Below are 16,166 nucleotides of genomic sequence, written 5' to 3' on the forward strand. Positions count from 1 at the left end.
TATATGACATATATAAAAGCACTCACACTTTCTCTTTCTTTTTTTCTAAACAGAAAATGCCCCAAAAACAATAGAGGACGTCGGCAGAAGCAAAACCTAGGCCATTTTACTTCAGATACATCATCCAGAATGGTTTAACTTAGTGATTTTTATACCTACATTGACCATGTGATGTACATTTTTATTATATCTTTTTTTAAAGAATGGAAATATTTATTTCAGAGGCCTTATTTTTGAACATTTTTAGTGTAACAATGTTGGTCTGTATTCTGAAAGCATCAGCTCTAACAGCTATGGACTGTTTTATTAACTTTACTTTTCTGTTTTTGAATACGGTAGGTCATTTTCTGTATCTGTATCACATGGTAATATAATAGACGTGCTTTATTCATGGAATGTAATATTTTTGGGAACACAAATTTATTCCACCAGTGGTTGTAGATTAAAAAAAAAAAAAAAAAAAAAAAGTCCACATTACCTAGCAAACAAGGCATGAACTAAAGGTAAAAATGTTTACAGCTTACTTTTCTTATGAGAAACTAGAAAACACTGTGTTTAAATACCGTAGATATTTAAATGTTTTTGGAAGTTAGTAACTGATTTTTTAGACACTGCCTATCGCATGAACTGTGAAGCTGTGTGCTGTGTGTAGTTGTAACATATTTATAAAACGTGGGCTGGGTCTAAGCACTGCCATCTTCATTAATAATGCCAACGATTTATTTTTAAAGGGCAAAATTATAAATTTCTTAGTTTGGGAAATTACCTGGTAGAGCAGATGGCACAGGTCCAAAAGGAGTAGGTCTTAGTAGATTTAGGTGTTTTAAAAATTGGTGTCAAATAATTGAACACAAATAATTGGAATAAAGCCTAATTTGTCACTGTTTAAGCTGTTTTAATACTTCTTAAACTTTTTTAAAGAAAATACATGTTTTAACACCTACAATGCAGATTGTATAGTGTTTGTGATTAAAATAAAAATTAAAAAAAAAAAAAGAACAAATAAAAGTGAATGAATTACTAGTGCTCTTGTATAGAGTATTTTCAAGAGCTAAGAAAGTCCATCCAAATTAGTCTGCTGGTCATAGTTATATTAATAGACTGTTAGTTGTTGTTTGAAAGATCCAGAGATAAAGTGTGAATAGGATGTGTTCAGCTGTTTTAACAAGTAGTTTAGGCTTTCAGAATTTTGCATGTAGGATTTAATAATTTGTTCAATAAAAACAAACAAAAAAAATGCTTTCAACATTTTGAACTGGAAAAGCATGTCACAATACAACCTTTTCACTATTTTGCCTGTGGTTTGGTGTGTTTATTTGTTACCCCACGTGGCAATTGTAAGCAGCTGAAGATCCGAAGTTTGTTCTGCTTGAAAAACAGCCGGTGTTCATTGTCGTGAGCGCTCTCTGAATTTCCTCAGAGCAAGCACTTCAGGAACACGAAAACAAAAGCAGATCGCTTAAAATATGCGAGTTTGCTCGCCTGCTTAGTTGGTAAGTTACTTAGCTTCCCTGGATTAACACTAATAACTGCATCAGTAGAGAAGCGTGACCCTTTAAACGTGTGCTCCTTTCCAGACATTGCTTCCTAATTTTAGAGGTTTCATGTTGCTGAAAGCATCTGAACCACCGCCTGTGGACATTTGGTGGTCAGAAGCATCTGTCCCACCTCCGGGAGCGGTGTCCCACACCCGCCTGTGAGCATGGCCGAAGCCGGCTGTTGCGCTGGAGCCGTGCACTAGTGCCAGGATTGTTCCCACAGGGTTTGGGTCAAAAGACCAGCTCCTGTGGACCTGCCCGGAGAGAGGCGAAATGGACCACCGTGAGATCACACTGGAGGCTGACAAAATCCACCAAAACCGCCTGTCAAGTGTCACCGAAGACGAAGAAGAACAAGATGCAGCATACACCATAGTGACGGTCCTGGACAAAGTAGCCAACATTGTGGACAGCGTGCAGGCGAGCCAGAAAAGGATAGAGGAGAGGCACAGGGAGATGGAAAATGCCATCAAGACCATACAGATTGACATCTTAAAGCTTGCCCAGGCTCACGGGAACACTGGCTATACGGTGAACAAGCTGCTGGAGAAAACCCGCAAAGTCAGCTCCACCATGAAGGAAGTGCGGGCACGGGTGGAAAGGCAGAGCGCCAACGTGCGGAAGGTGGAGGCAAAGCAAGAGGAGATGCTGAAGAAAAACAAATTCCGTGTTGTGATCTATCAGGTAACTGTGAACCTAACGTATGGCTGTGCTGTTGTTGTGTCACCTCCTCAGTAGCTGCGGGCTGGCATCGCGTAAGGAACCAAAAAATGTCCGCTGGGAGGGTGACTTTATGCTTGCTTTAACACCGAGCTCTGCGTCTCCATGCCTTTCAGCAGGAACCCACTGGCGGCAGTGCCCGCAGTCTATTATTAGTGTCGGTGGGTTTCTGAGCCAGTAATGAAAGATTAACTGAAGATCAGCAAGGACTATTTGTTGCCTCTCTGAAAGGTAATATGAGGCAGGCCCTGTAAATCTTGTCATACAGACCATGCCTGACATTCATCTCTCTTATTTTTTTCTCCATATTAGGTAGAAGTCCAAATAGCAAATTGTTTGTAGGCTCCCTGGAACCAAGACTTTCTTTTAACACTAACTTTAAAACATACAGTTTATTTAACTCACAAGCTTTTGTAGCACTGACAAATGGGGGCTTTTTGCACTGTCTGAATCTACAGCCGTGTGTGCACTAACTAAAGCTCAGAGCCACAAACCCTTGCAGCAAACTGTCCCTTGCATGCTATACTTGGAAATGATTTCACACGGCACAGTTCTTCCAATCATTTTTGGTAAGTAAATTATACAATAACATCCTCATTCCAGGATGTTATTTATTCTTATAAATGATTGTGTTTGAAGAGAAGTTTCATGATGTAGCGTAGAGTTGCCAACATCCATACAAATGGGCAGTTGGTAGTGCAGGCAGTTCATGGGATCTGTCACTCGCTAGCAAGCACTGTGAAACTCATTTTTTTAATGGCTTGATCCTGCATTTGCTGAAAATTCCCAGTTCCCCAAGTCAACAGAAAGTACAAGTGTTTAATCTTTTGCCAGGAGCATAGTTTCTCCTTCATGCCAGTGAGTCCCCAAAGCTTATTTCAAATGAGTCCTATTCATCATTAAGCATTCTTTAAAATGTTGACCCTTGTGAGTAACACAATGTGCCCCTGTCACCCTGTCTCAGACCCTGATTCTGCAACTGTTTGTTCATAAATAACATCACTTGCATGAATGGATCTATGTGTTTCCTGAGTATATTCACCAGCATCTATAGCTGACAAATTCTTATGCATGATCCAGCTTTCTTAACAACTTCATTTTCTTGTACTGGGAAGAAGTAGCTAAAAAAAGAAAAAGAAAAAACAACACCAACAACCAACAAACTAAAAATGTTACTTCTTAATGTTATGTTAGTAACTTGCAGCCAAATTCTGCCTCCCAGCTTCTCTGACTGAATTACTTACTATGGCTGCACAGGAGAAAGCATAGGCAGAATTCAGCCAATTATTACGATTATTGCAAGCTGCACCATCATGATGATGGAACAGAAAACAGGCACCTTTGCTTTTTCCTTGCGTATCATTTCCCATCTAAGGAAAATAAATATCTATGATTCCCCTAAGGAAAATAAATATCTGTGATTGCCATTTCATTGATGGACTTGTACCATAATGATTGCAGTAGAGGCAATGCTTTGAAAATGTTTGTCCTTAAATGGTATTCATAACATAATGCATTTTTTTTCTCTGAAAGGCCTAATTTATCACTTATTTTAAAAAGGTCTGCTGGTTTCACTGCAGAAGAGTGACCTGCACCCTGCTCCATATGTTTAGCCCTTTGTTGGTGCTTTTCGGGAATGTAAACGGTATTTTGGATTTCCCTCTTTCTATCCTCCTTTTCCTGTTGTAGCTGAGGACTGCGACAGAGCATATGTTTGACTTTAACTTCCATTCTTTCATGAGTTGTGCATATTGAGGAACCTTTTCCATCATGCGTGGCTGAGGAGCAATGTACACTGCTCCCTTTGGAGCCTGACATGTAACACCTTTCTAGAGGAGCAGAACTGTTTTGCTCCACAAAACCAAGGTAGCCCAAAGTGTGCTGGAGCCTTAATGTCCAGCACACTCTTGAATGCCTCTTTCACGCAAGTGTGGTCATTTTTACACCGTTGATTTACACCAGTGTAAGCACAGTGTTGGAGTGCCAAGACCTGAATGACTGAAGCTTGGCTACGATGAGGGGAAGTCTGCTAATAGCTGGTGAGTCAGAGTGGTGCGTCTACTCCCTTCACTATATTTCACAAATACGTGTAACCAAGTTGTTTACTTGGTGGTTGTGAGTGACAGCTCATCTGTAGTGACATTTTTTTCTGATGAGCCACTTGGGACACTGTGGTGGAGCCAATGACCTGTGTGTAGCCACGGAGGAATGCTCCCGTGGGCGAGCACATGTGGGTTTTAGTTTTAATTTCTGCCAGAACATCGGCATATAAGGGAAAAGGAAACAACAGTTAAATCCTAAAGATTTTATTTCAAGTGGAAAGCTTTGATCTCACCACTGATGGAAGGAGCAGGCAGGTTGAAAAGGATCATTGACTGGAGGAGATTGTCCCAAGAGACCTCAGCCATGATAAAAAGAAAGAGTTGGCACTATCCTCGCATTAAAAAGAGACAAAATGATCATCCATGAGCATAATGACTAGAGAAAAAGCTTTCATTTTTAAAAGGCCATGCAGCTGAGGAAAAGATTTGGTAGCAGGCAGCGTTTCTGTCCAGGCTGATTGCATGATTAAAAATTATAGGTTATTTCAGATTTTCTAGAAAGGTCTTTGACCACGTACCACGTGCCCTAAGAGTACAAGTGGGGAACACAGATTACGTTATAGGTTGTACAGGTCTCTGTTCACTTTTGCTCAGGTTATTCTGAATAACCAATCATGAGATCTGTAGTTTCTCAGCAGCCAAAGAGCATTGCACAATTTAATGCATTGCACAATTTAATTAATTCTGACTAAACTATACAGAAATTAAAGTTTTTTTTTGTTTTTTGTTTTTTGTTTTTTTTTTTTTAATCTTGAAAGCCCTCATTTCATTTGCTTTCCCTCACATTCTGCAAGTCCCTCTCTTAATGTGTGCACAGCCACCAGGAGGCCCGTGTTACAGCTGCTGGCCTGCAGAACAATGTTCCCAGCAGGGGATTGCGCCAACACAGACATGGTGAGAGGCCAGCAGAAACCTTGTGTGTGCCACTCGTAAAGAAATTAAAATGGAAGTGGCTTTTACTGGCCACTGTCCTTCTGCCACATAATGACTTGGACAGTAAAAACAGTGAGCCTGAGATGGGGACAGTCATCTGAAAATCTGGAGTGGAGGCACTTCCACATGCAGTGGCAGTAAGTCAGGGTGCATCGAGCACAAGGACACGGTAGCAAACACGGGGTGCTTGGTACATGAACGCACCCTCCATCAGCACAGAATTTCAATTACAGCTGTGGAGAAAAACCTGTGAGAGTCACTGTGACCTAAAAGAGAGTGAATTATTTAATTCCATTTTACAAAGACAAAAGAACTGACTGCTGAATGACTGACCTGATGTCGTACGGGCCTAAGAATGACAGGCTTAGGAGGGGCTCTAGGCAGCTGTCTACAGAGCAGTATTGTTAGCACCAAGGGGTTACATAGCTCACCAAGAACAGATTGTGCTAGGTAACCCATCTTTTATTATTTTTCTGTATTACAGAAACATGGGAGAGCTTATCTTGTATTTCTGTGTCTGATAGCTCATAAGAGACAATCTGGAAAAAGGGCAAATGACAGTGGACTGTGTTGAAATGGGAAGTATGATTTGTGATAAGTTTCAAAAAGGGTTTACTTTTAAGACATCATTGTCAATTGCATATTATTTTCTCTAATGATCTTGGCAGAGGAAACGCTGTGGATGTTAAGAAAATATGCTCAAAATGAGCAGCTGTCAGTCCAGAGAATGAAATAGAAGAAAAGAAACCAAATTATCGCTAGAGCTGGAGCAATGCTAATGGAAGTAAGTGTACACGGTGCCAACACCTCTACTGAGCAGAAGCCCTTGCTTTAGCTTGTCTGCTGAGGCCCCCTGGTTTGGGAAGGACAGAAAAGGGTGTATTAATGCTCAGAGGATGACTGAGAGTCCACTTGATGTGTGTCTCTTAAAAACATGCAGTGTGGGCATGAAATGCTTCAGGCAAGGTATTGCTAAGTGATTGAGAGACATTGAATGCCCTTGTCTGAAGCACTCCGGAGCATCTGGAAGACCACATACAGCTCTGATCACCTGTGTTGTGCTCAAACCAAACAAGCTGGGAAAAGTACTGTCAGTCTGATCAGAGGGACAAGAAGCTCTGGTAAATGAGAGACCAGGAGGTCGTAGTTGCATTTGCTATTAAAATGGAATTGCTATTAAAATGGAGTCTGAAAAGTTAATGAAAAAACTGGCATAAGTTGAGTACCTGTGTTAGCAGAGCACCGGCCTCACACAGTGAGGCCTCAGAGCTCAGTGACACAGGGCCTTTGCTGGAGTCTTGTGGCCTAAACCTTACAAATGTTTTTACAGCTGAGATAGGTAATTGCCTTAGCTGAGTCTACAGAGACTAAGAGGAACCCAACAGCTGTGTCAAAGAGGGCAGCGATAGTCTTTTGTTTCCAGTGTCAAGCTCAGGCCCTCCAGGTCAGAGCTCTGAGCCGCCCCGTGCCGTGCAGCTCACAGCCACGTGGGCTGAGCACAGGCCCAGCGCTGAGACACAGGAGGCAGCCAAGGAGACCGTAGAGTTACCTCTGAGTTCGAGGGGAAAAAAACAACCACATTCAATGAGCTAAAGAGAATCTATCATTTTAGGGATGTACTCACAAGGAAAGAGAATGGAAAAAAAAAAAAAAAAAAAAAAGCATAGCAGCTGTTGGGTCACTTCTGTGCTCCTAAAATTAAATAGGTTGCGTATGTCAAAGGACTGTTTATTCACGGCAGATTATAAAATTGTCTCTGTACCTTTTGTTATGGTGTAATCAGAGTCCCCAGTCCTATTCCTTTGTGAAGAGCCTGACAGGGACAGGCAGTCATCCAGGGCTGCTATTGATTTTTCTCCACCTATTAACGTTGAGTGGTGGAAACGGTGGATCCTAATTTACATTTGCACTGGATGCAGTAGTTCAGGGCTTTGCATGTGTTTGGCCTCCTTGCCTGTTCCCCATGGTCGAGGCTGCCTGGAAAGTACGTATCGACAGACACTGAAGCTGGCCACTGCGAGAGCACATCTATCTTCAGTGATACACTTCATGCCTGAAGAAGTCCAAGAATGAACGGACTCAACCCTGGTAAGAGCAGTTAGGACTGAAATTCTCAGCATTACTGTCAGGAGCTGAATCTTGCAATTATTCCTTCAGTACAGGAAAAACGTTTGTCAAGATGGTGCAGGCACAGAAGTGAGGAATATATGAAACCATTAGCAGCAGTTTCAGAATTTGGATTGGGATTCATTTTGCTAGGCATTAGGCATTAGTAACGCAGATGTTTGCATGCTTGGCTTGCAGACTCCCTTCAAGACAGCAGAGAGAAATTTACAGAGCCAGATTTGTCTGACCTATTGCAGACATCTGCTTCTCAGTGCAGTGTCTGCTTGATAAGTACCTCTTCTCTACATTGGGTTGAAAGGGAGTCCAGAAGCTAATTCATACGGAGACACGGTTGCTTGGGCAGATGAGTTCAGCAACTTGTGATGAACGGCTGGGTTGCTGTGTACTTGACAGCACTACCCTGCTACAGCTAGCTTGCAAGAACAGTCACGTTGTGATGAAAGAATGAATCAAAACATTACCAAAACATATATATATATAAATAAATATATATTTCATTTTTTTTGGTTTGTCATCTCTTATGAATACTCTTTCTCCTCGCCTCATAAATGTTTGGTATCTACAGGTAAACTGGAAGTGAGAAATTTCACGGCCTTCCTTGCAAACCTGCTGACTGACCTGCAGAACTATTCTCTAGGTCAACTCAGTAAAATCATAGCAAAGCAAAGTAGGTGTGAAGCTTTAATTTTCCTCTGGAGCTGCAAGTGGTCCTTTTTTACGCAGCATGTGGTGGCATGGAGCCAATGGTTCCTCTGAATGCTGGGGTATAACAGGGCAACACTCGCACCTAGTCTGCAGCTTGCTGCCACCAGATAATGAGAGGATGAGCTGGATTTCTTTACAGTCACTGTATATTCCTGGCTAAGTTAATGAATTTCTGTCAGAATTTAAAGAAAAGGGATGCGCATTAGGCTCCACAAAAGAGGAAATGAGAGGGATTGACTGTTCTGGCCAGGCTGCTTTTTCATTATGTAAAAATAATTCTAAATACAAGCAACAGCACTTGGCCATAAAGTCTTACGTGCTGAAGTGTTTATTCTCTACCTACTTCACTCGATAAAATCCCTTAGGTGCCCTTTTAAAATAATCCTATTTCTTTTTCCTTTGAACAGCTTTTTGGCTGGATGGCAGAGATTTTGAAATGACATATTTGCAGAAAAAATGAAGGGATCACTCGAGATTTACAAAGCTTCACTCTTAACTGTAGAATAGGAGTAAAAGTACTGAATGATTTGTAATTGGTTATTCATCAGCAGTTTCATATTGATTTAGAGAGCAATTGCAAGGAGATGTTTTAGCGATTTACCTTGGCTGGTGGTTTGAATAACGAATCATTCATTTAACATGCAAATGCCAGGCTTTTTCTATGCATTGTCTCAATACAGTTTCCTGCTCCTTGGCTGCCAGTCATTCACATCACAGGTTGTCATAGACACGGCAGCATCACCAGATCGGGCACTGGGTGGCCCATCACCATTTTGCTGCTTTGTGCCCTGGCTTGGAGTTGCCACGTGATGAGCGGTCCCATCTGTGCTGATGCTACACAATATCCTGCGTGTTCCCTGTCACACGTCCCAAGGCTGAGAGATTGTTTGCCGTGACCTTTTCATTGTGCAACACAATGACAGCGATTTATGGAGTTTCATCTGTCTCTCCTCTCCACTTTTGCTGTGAGCAGGGGTTTTTAGGAACATTTTGAATCTTGATTTTTATATATATGCATATATGTTCGTACATTTGTGGGTTTGTGTGTGTGTGGTTGGTTTTTTAAATTGAGGGAGCCATAGTAATTATTTACTTGGTCATTCTATTTTTGTCTGCTACTGCTTCTTGTATTATTAAAAAAAAAAAAAAAAAAAGTTCTGCTAAAGTTTTAATTGAAATTGAATAATAATTGAGTGTTGATAACAGTTATCTTTATTGAATCTTTTTAGAATTCTAAGGTGAAGTTCTTTTAAAAGAGAATGCAAAAATATTTAATAGAGTTTTATAGCATACAAGGCAATGTCTCTTTTTTCCCCTTTGCCCACTCTAGAATCTCAGTTTGGCCTTGGAGTACAAACTCAGAACAATTGTACCAAACAAACAAGAGAAAGGGATTCAAGCCCCTACATCCATTCTAATGCCTTATATCTCATTATGTTTTTAATTTTTCAAATGGACATTATAATAAAAATTACTAAACCAATCACAAAATGCATTCATGTATTTAAAACCAAGATATTGTTGTACAGTGACATTATATCATTGCTTCATGTGCAGAATCCAGTGGATTCTAAACTAACAACACAGCTTTTTTAACGAAAATACTATTGCTGCTATTAATTACTGATCCCATCTGTGCTTACAAAGGTACAGAATGGAGATGTAGTTAACGGGTTTGGGAGAAAGCTGTTAAATAACCCTTTTTCCTTTGCGCAGCCTGTCTTCCAGAAGCCCCCTTCACTTATTTGCTCCTCACTTGAGCAGTAAGGGAGAAAGGGGCTGCCAGAGCCAACCTGATGTAACACTGCATTACATGCTATGGGAGAAAAATGCTTCTGCTGTGATGCCTTCCTTGAGATCAGGAAACACCATCAGTGCCTGAAAACTGCTCAGTGCCCTCGCGTGTGGGTGCACAACAGCCAAAATTTTGGCGGCCCATGAAAGTATGCACAGCAAGAGGCCTGTAGGAAGGATGCAGATTACATCCCCTCAAATTTTTTTCTAATTGTGAATTAATTGAAATGGGAGTGGAGGGAGCAAGTGACAATGACAGTCAGATTCTCCTGGGAGCCCGGTGTTAGAAGCAGCTGGGTTTCCATATTCGCTGTCCCTAGAGCCATTCAAATAAAGACGGTGGTGGCTTTCTTCAAAGCTGAGCTTTACTCAGGTGTTTACTTTGTATTCAGCTAGGCCCTTAACTCAAACCTTTACAGGCTAGACATATTTTGAAAGATAAATAGTCAAAAACGAGGAAACATTTAGTTTTAACATGCTTTCTTAGCATACTTTCTCTGCCAGCGGCATCACCAGCCAGGCCTGAATTGTACGCTGAGAAGAAAATTGTCAGCCAGTTCAGGGACTGGTCCCATGCAACTGAAATCAGTAGGGGTCTTGTCTTTGCTTTTATTGAGACTATAAGCAAGCTGATAGCTACGTGCTTTGACCTTACCAATTTCCCACCTGGTGCTAAAATGTATTGTTCCTGCTTTAGGAAGGATGAGCTCCTGCCTTTTCTCTACCCCACTGATATCTGCTGATAAGAAGAAAATGTTTAGTGCTTGAGGGGAAGGGCAGGAGAGAGAAAGGAAGCAAATGAGAAAATCTTCCTACTGTGGCAAAATCACTGTATATTTATCAAGAAACCTCCCCAACATACAACCCAGCTTCACTAATACTTTCCACTTTGCTAACATCTTCCACCCAGAAATCTTGAGAGGAGATACAAACTCCAACTAATTTTTAGCCTTACTACGTTTGGTTCTGCAAGATGTGTGCAGAAACCAAGGGTAAAGAGAAAATCGGACATTTGGCAAAGATCATTCCCGGTATCTGCAGCAGAGTGAGAAATGTTGCTCAGGACCTGCATCTCTAATTGCTGTGTCCTGTCTATGAGGCCTTCATCTCAGATGTTCGTGTTCATAAGTTGTAATTCTGACACATGTCTATGAAAGTTAAAGCCCTCTCTTCTTGAGCTAGCAAACTACAAAGATAAATGCAGCAAAGCGACAAAAAGTACAGATAAATTTACTCTTCTTCCGAAGGAGCACACAGCATAACTACTGCAGAGGAAATAGCTTATCTCCTTCCTCTCTTTTTAAAAAGTGTTCTTCATATGTACAGCATACCCTACTCACCATATTGCGTTCATTTTGGTATGTGCTGAAATTTCCGAGCAGTCATTATGGAAGCATTTTTGTTACCATTTCAGCTGAAGGAGTGGGCTATAATTTACAAACTTTGAGGAATTATTATCCAGCTGTGTTTTAGTTCATTTTCAGAAAAGAAGGGATTATGTTTATATATAGAAGTCTTTCTATAATTAATGTTAATTTGCACGTGTTAATGTAGATGATTATTAGGAAAGTATTGTAGTTTTGTTCCTGCTGATTTTGACAGACGAGTTGAGTAACATTCCACTGTAATCAATGCAACATAATTTGTCCCTCATTTTTCTAAGCATTAACTATTTTACTGGAGGGTTTTTAATGAAGCCAAGGCATGATGACAAACTTTTAAGTGGGCTTCATCTGCCAAAAAGAGCTTAATGTATTTTATTTTACATGTTGCTATTATCCTGCAAAATAACATTAAACATGATTTGCTAGTAATGAGTCACTGTGAAAAATGACAGATACATTTTTTGGCCAGAAATCATTTATCAGCAAAATATACAGTAAGACCAACCCATTCTTCAGAGACTCACAACTTCTAATATTTCTTCTAGTTTTTGAATTAAGAAAATAATACCAAGGATAGAGCCCAAACACTGACAGGCCTCAGAAATCAGATGAAAATGTCACAACAATAGGAACGAGCTTACAGAAATTTTATTTAGTTGTCATACATCTGCACCTGAAGGGTTGCTCCTCCTGGGAGGAGAGCATGTGCACATGCATGGCCGTAGCTAGCAGGGAAGAAGGGGCTGGCCATGTCCACCTCGTAAACCTCCTACAGGTTGTGGTTACTGTGGACAGCTTTTGGAAATCTGTATATCTCTCAGCTTTAAGCCTCTACCAGTCTTTCTTTGGAGGGGCTACATAAACTCCCAGTGCTAAGATATCAAGGACAGTCATCACTTCCAAGAAGTCAGCATATCATATCACATCGGCATACATATCATATGTATAATATGAATATATAATGCCGCCCACTCACATAGGCCACCGAACTAACAACAGAAAGCAGAGGTGTTTGTTTGCTGAAGGTCATTCTCATGTTTCCAGATGGAACAAGCCAAGTTCACCCCAGTGACGGTGCACATCCTGAGTGAATTGTGTGGACCTGAGTTTACTGCATAACATTTAATTCCATATCTGACTTTGACCTCTTGTTTAGCCAGAAAACATAAATTAATACATCAGGTAGGGTCCATCCCTTTCTGTGCAGCAACAGAAAAGTTCACTTAATTCTAATTACTCAAGAATCTGCAATTGTCTTCATGACAGTAAAGGGTTGAGGCACTCTTTTGGAAAGGGCACAGCTGGCATAAGCTCCTATTTTGTCTACAGGACATTCACTTTTATTGGTGCGAAATAAAGGATCCAGTTCCTACCTTAGAGAAGTAGATCAGCTTCAAAAAAAAACCCATGAACTGGACATATCTACTCTGAAAACCATCAGGGACCAGTAAACACAGGACCATGACATTCATTATTTTCAGCTAGCACCACTTTGAAAACAAACCTTTGATCAGATATAATGTTTTTACAGAATTTGGCAAATGCTTCTTCTGCCTCTTGTATTCTATGTAGATCACATGTGATGGTACAAGCCCACCTTACATTGCTACAGTAGCACATTACAGTTAGCATGAATTAACTACAAGCTAACAAACAACATGCTTGAATAACCATCCTTTTAAAACACACTTGCTGGAAGATGACTTTCTGCTTTCGTTCACAGGAGGAAACTGAATGTCCTTCATCTCTCTCTGTTATCAAAGAGAGGACAGCAGGTGAAACTCTAGAGGATGATTTCATCCCACCCGATGACCTGTCTTCTGATGAAGAGTACTATATTGAAGAAGGCAAAGCAGCCCAGTTCAAGAAATCGGGCATGAGGCGCATAGATGATATCAAAAAGGCATTTTCAAGGGAAAATATCCAAAAGACGAGGCAAAACTTTGGCAAGAAGGTAAACAGGCTTCGAACTAGAATAGTGACCCCTGAGAGGAGAGAGAGGATCAGGCAGTCAGGAGAGAGACTGAAACAATCTGGGATAAGGTTCAAGAAAACCATTTCACAAGCTGCCCCCACGAAGGAGACGTTCAAGATCCACAAAAAAAGTAAAGAGCGAACAGTAGCTGAAGGTCAGGAGGGAAGCCAGGAAGGCGGCGTGCACATAGCCTCCGAACTTGCAGCTGCAGAGCCCTTCACCGAAGAAATCTCCTACACAGAAGTGATCACTAAGGTAAAGAAAGACAAGAACAGTGCAAAAGGTGCTTCCCAGCCAGCTGAAAAGGGAATGATGATCCCCGAAGTCATTCTTAAGCAAGAAGGAAAAGAAGGAGGAGGAGGAGGTGACGATGTACCCTTGCTGGACCTAAAGCAATCAGCATAATGAATTAACTACCAAACACCCCATGCCATCCTTACTGAACAAGAGAAAATGCAGACTGTACCCACTGTGTTTTTTAGGAAACCCACTGTGTTTTTTAGTTTTTGTTCTACCACAAAACATGCATTGGTGTTGTTCTGTCATCTACATGGGTGTCTGTGGCGGTGTCTTCCTGGCAGAAGAGGAGCCACACAGCCAAAAGAAGGGTATCCCCCTCTGTCTTGGTGTGTGCCAAAAGCCAGCATTAATCCAAAAGGAACTGAGTCTCGCATATCCACAGGAGATGGAAAGCTGTTCTTCTTTCAAGATTGATCTAGCTTTCATTTAACAGCATAATTACTCTCTTCAGTTTTATGTACAATGGTATAAAAATGTTGTCCTTCATCTTATACCAACTCCTCTACTCAGAAACCAATAGCAAAGCTATTACTTCATATTAGCAGAAGGAAGAACTATGAAAAACGTCCACTCAGCTGTACACATCTTTTCATTGAAGGGCCCTCACTTTGGAGGGCCGTAGGAGGAGGAAATTCCTGCTTTATCCCAGTTGTGACAAAATGTGGCAGGAATTATAGTTTTTAGCAAACTGCATTTCTTCTCAGTGGAAAAGAGAAGCTTGTGAAATGTCTAAAGGTTATTTCCAGAGTTCTGGAGGAGGAAGGATTGATGTATTTAGGCCAGGCGTTTTCTGCACTTATGGAGTAAGGATAAAAATCAGAAGACACATTAAATATGGAATAGCAGTAGGAAAAGAGAATGAGCTATCATAATCATGTTATGGAAAGACATGAGTGTGAGAAAGGCAAAGGTATAAAGTAGTAGAAGATGAACAAGATTAATGTATGGGTTCAGGATAAATAGAGAAAAAAAAAAAAAAAAACTAGAATGTGGCAACAGAAGTTTGTAATTGCTTACTCAAGATCATTTTAAGAATTAATTGTTACTCTATCCAGAGAATAATAGAGTTCATGAATGTAGCTGACAGGACGAGAGAATTGTTTTGTTTTCCATTACTCTGTGGTTTCTCTGAACTTCAATTAAAATCTATTCTATAAAGCCGCTGAAGTAAAGGGCCAATCCATAACCCAGCTCTTTGTTTTCTATCACCACCATTATCGACCAGCCACAGCCTCAGGGATTATGAGACAGACACCCTTCGGAGTAGGGAATGCTGTTTATTTGCAACACTCGCTGCCCTGAAATCAGATATGTTTGTAAACACGACCACAATGCTGACATGAGGAGCGGGACTGTGGTGCTCTCTTCGTTCTTACATGGCATTGCTTTCAAGGCACTTACCTAAAGCAACATTAGGCATTACTATCTGTGTGAAACTTGTACAATATTGCCCAAAGCTGTATTGTTGTATTTAATATCTCAGGTTCATTTTAAGAGCAGAGCATAACCTGATTATCTATATACGTTGTTTGAGGACTCCCAGCTGTTAATCTATAATTTAAATATAATTAGTTTGATTTCAACTATTCTGCCTGCCAGTTCTTTCATTTAGTCTGGTGTACATCACGTTTGAAGGAAAAGGGCTTCAGCAATAATAACCAAGGAACATGGGTTGGGAAAGGTCAACGCTATACTGTGTCAATGACATTTCAAAGCAAATTAAGGCTGTCAGACTGGAAGGAGTGACTCCACTGAACAGAAGGGCAGGATGGGGCAAGAGGGGGAGACAGGCAGAGAAAGGTATTTCTGTCAACAGTAAATTCTACATCACTGCTGCAATGTAAGCATGTGAGAAAGAAAAAGAAATGTTTTAATTCGGGGAGAGATTGAAGGTTTTGCTTGTTTTGTGTTTTTGTTGTTGTTGTTGTTGTTGTTTGCTTGTTTGTTTTTTAAACTAGTGATAGAAACTGTTATCTGGAACCCGGTGGCTGTGTTCCTCTTCCCGTTCCATACAAAACTGGAGCTACCTTCTGTGGAACGTTGTGGGATTTGCCTGGTTCCTCCCTCGCGCGGGCTGCTTTCTGTTTGGTGAGATTCAAGGTTTTCCTAAACTGACAAACAGCCTTTAGTTACTGAAGTGAAAAGATCAAAGTTCAAAGCAGCTATTTCATTGCTTTTTTGTAACTGCAGGGCGCTAACTGCTAGGACATAATTGCCTATAGATTTTCTTTATACAGCTTTTAATTTTCTCATTTTACTTGACAAAAAAAGGAAGTGAAGTAGTTTCCATGGAGCTTATCATGTAGCACCACATATATATGCTCTATCAAATACTTATTTTTTAATGATTACTTCTAATTTCAATTTTTTGGAGGATGATTTGTTTTCATAGCAAGTAGTGAGTACTTCAGGTGTGAAAAGTAATCAATCGTATGCTCTTCCTTTGAAGTTTTTATCAATGTTGCTGGCTTGAATTTTATACATACCAAGAGGTTAAATATTCTCTATAACCCCTCATTCAGGTAGGAAATAGGGAGAACATTATGGATTACAACCTCAATTTCTATACCACAGCACAGCCTTTTTC

The 16,166-nt window shown here is 40.6% G+C and overlaps 2 protein-coding genes across 2 annotated transcripts in view; both read left to right on the forward strand.

Annotated features, from left to right (window-relative positions):
* The window catches only part of TMEFF1 (transmembrane protein with EGF like and two follistatin like domains 1), a 119,972-nt gene extending 118,881 nt beyond the window's left edge, over positions 1-1,091 (forward strand). Inside the window, exon 10 of the mRNA XM_035317714.1 lies at positions 54-1,091. Coding sequence (XP_035173605.1) covers positions 54-138 — 85 coding nt within the window. The 3' untranslated portion in view covers positions 139-1,091. The remainder of the gene's footprint in view (positions 1-53) is intronic.
* A 346-nt stretch (positions 1,092-1,437) lies between these two features.
* CAVIN4 (caveolae associated protein 4) lies at positions 1,438-15,165 on the forward strand. The gene is made up of 2 exons (XM_035317715.1): positions 1,438-2,222; positions 13,028-15,165. The coding sequence occupies exons 1-2, from the start codon at positions 1,812-1,814 to the stop codon at positions 13,682-13,684; spliced, it is 1,068 nt and encodes a 355-aa protein (XP_035173606.1). The 5' UTR covers positions 1,438-1,811; the 3' UTR covers positions 13,685-15,165.
* Positions 15,166-16,166: the final 1,001 nt, after the last annotated feature.

Source organism: Oxyura jamaicensis, chromosome 2 (assembly GCF_011077185.1).
Source record: "Oxyura jamaicensis isolate SHBP4307 breed ruddy duck chromosome 2, BPBGC_Ojam_1.0, whole genome shotgun sequence".
Lineage (NCBI taxonomy): Eukaryota > Metazoa > Chordata > Aves > Anseriformes > Anatidae > Oxyura > Oxyura jamaicensis.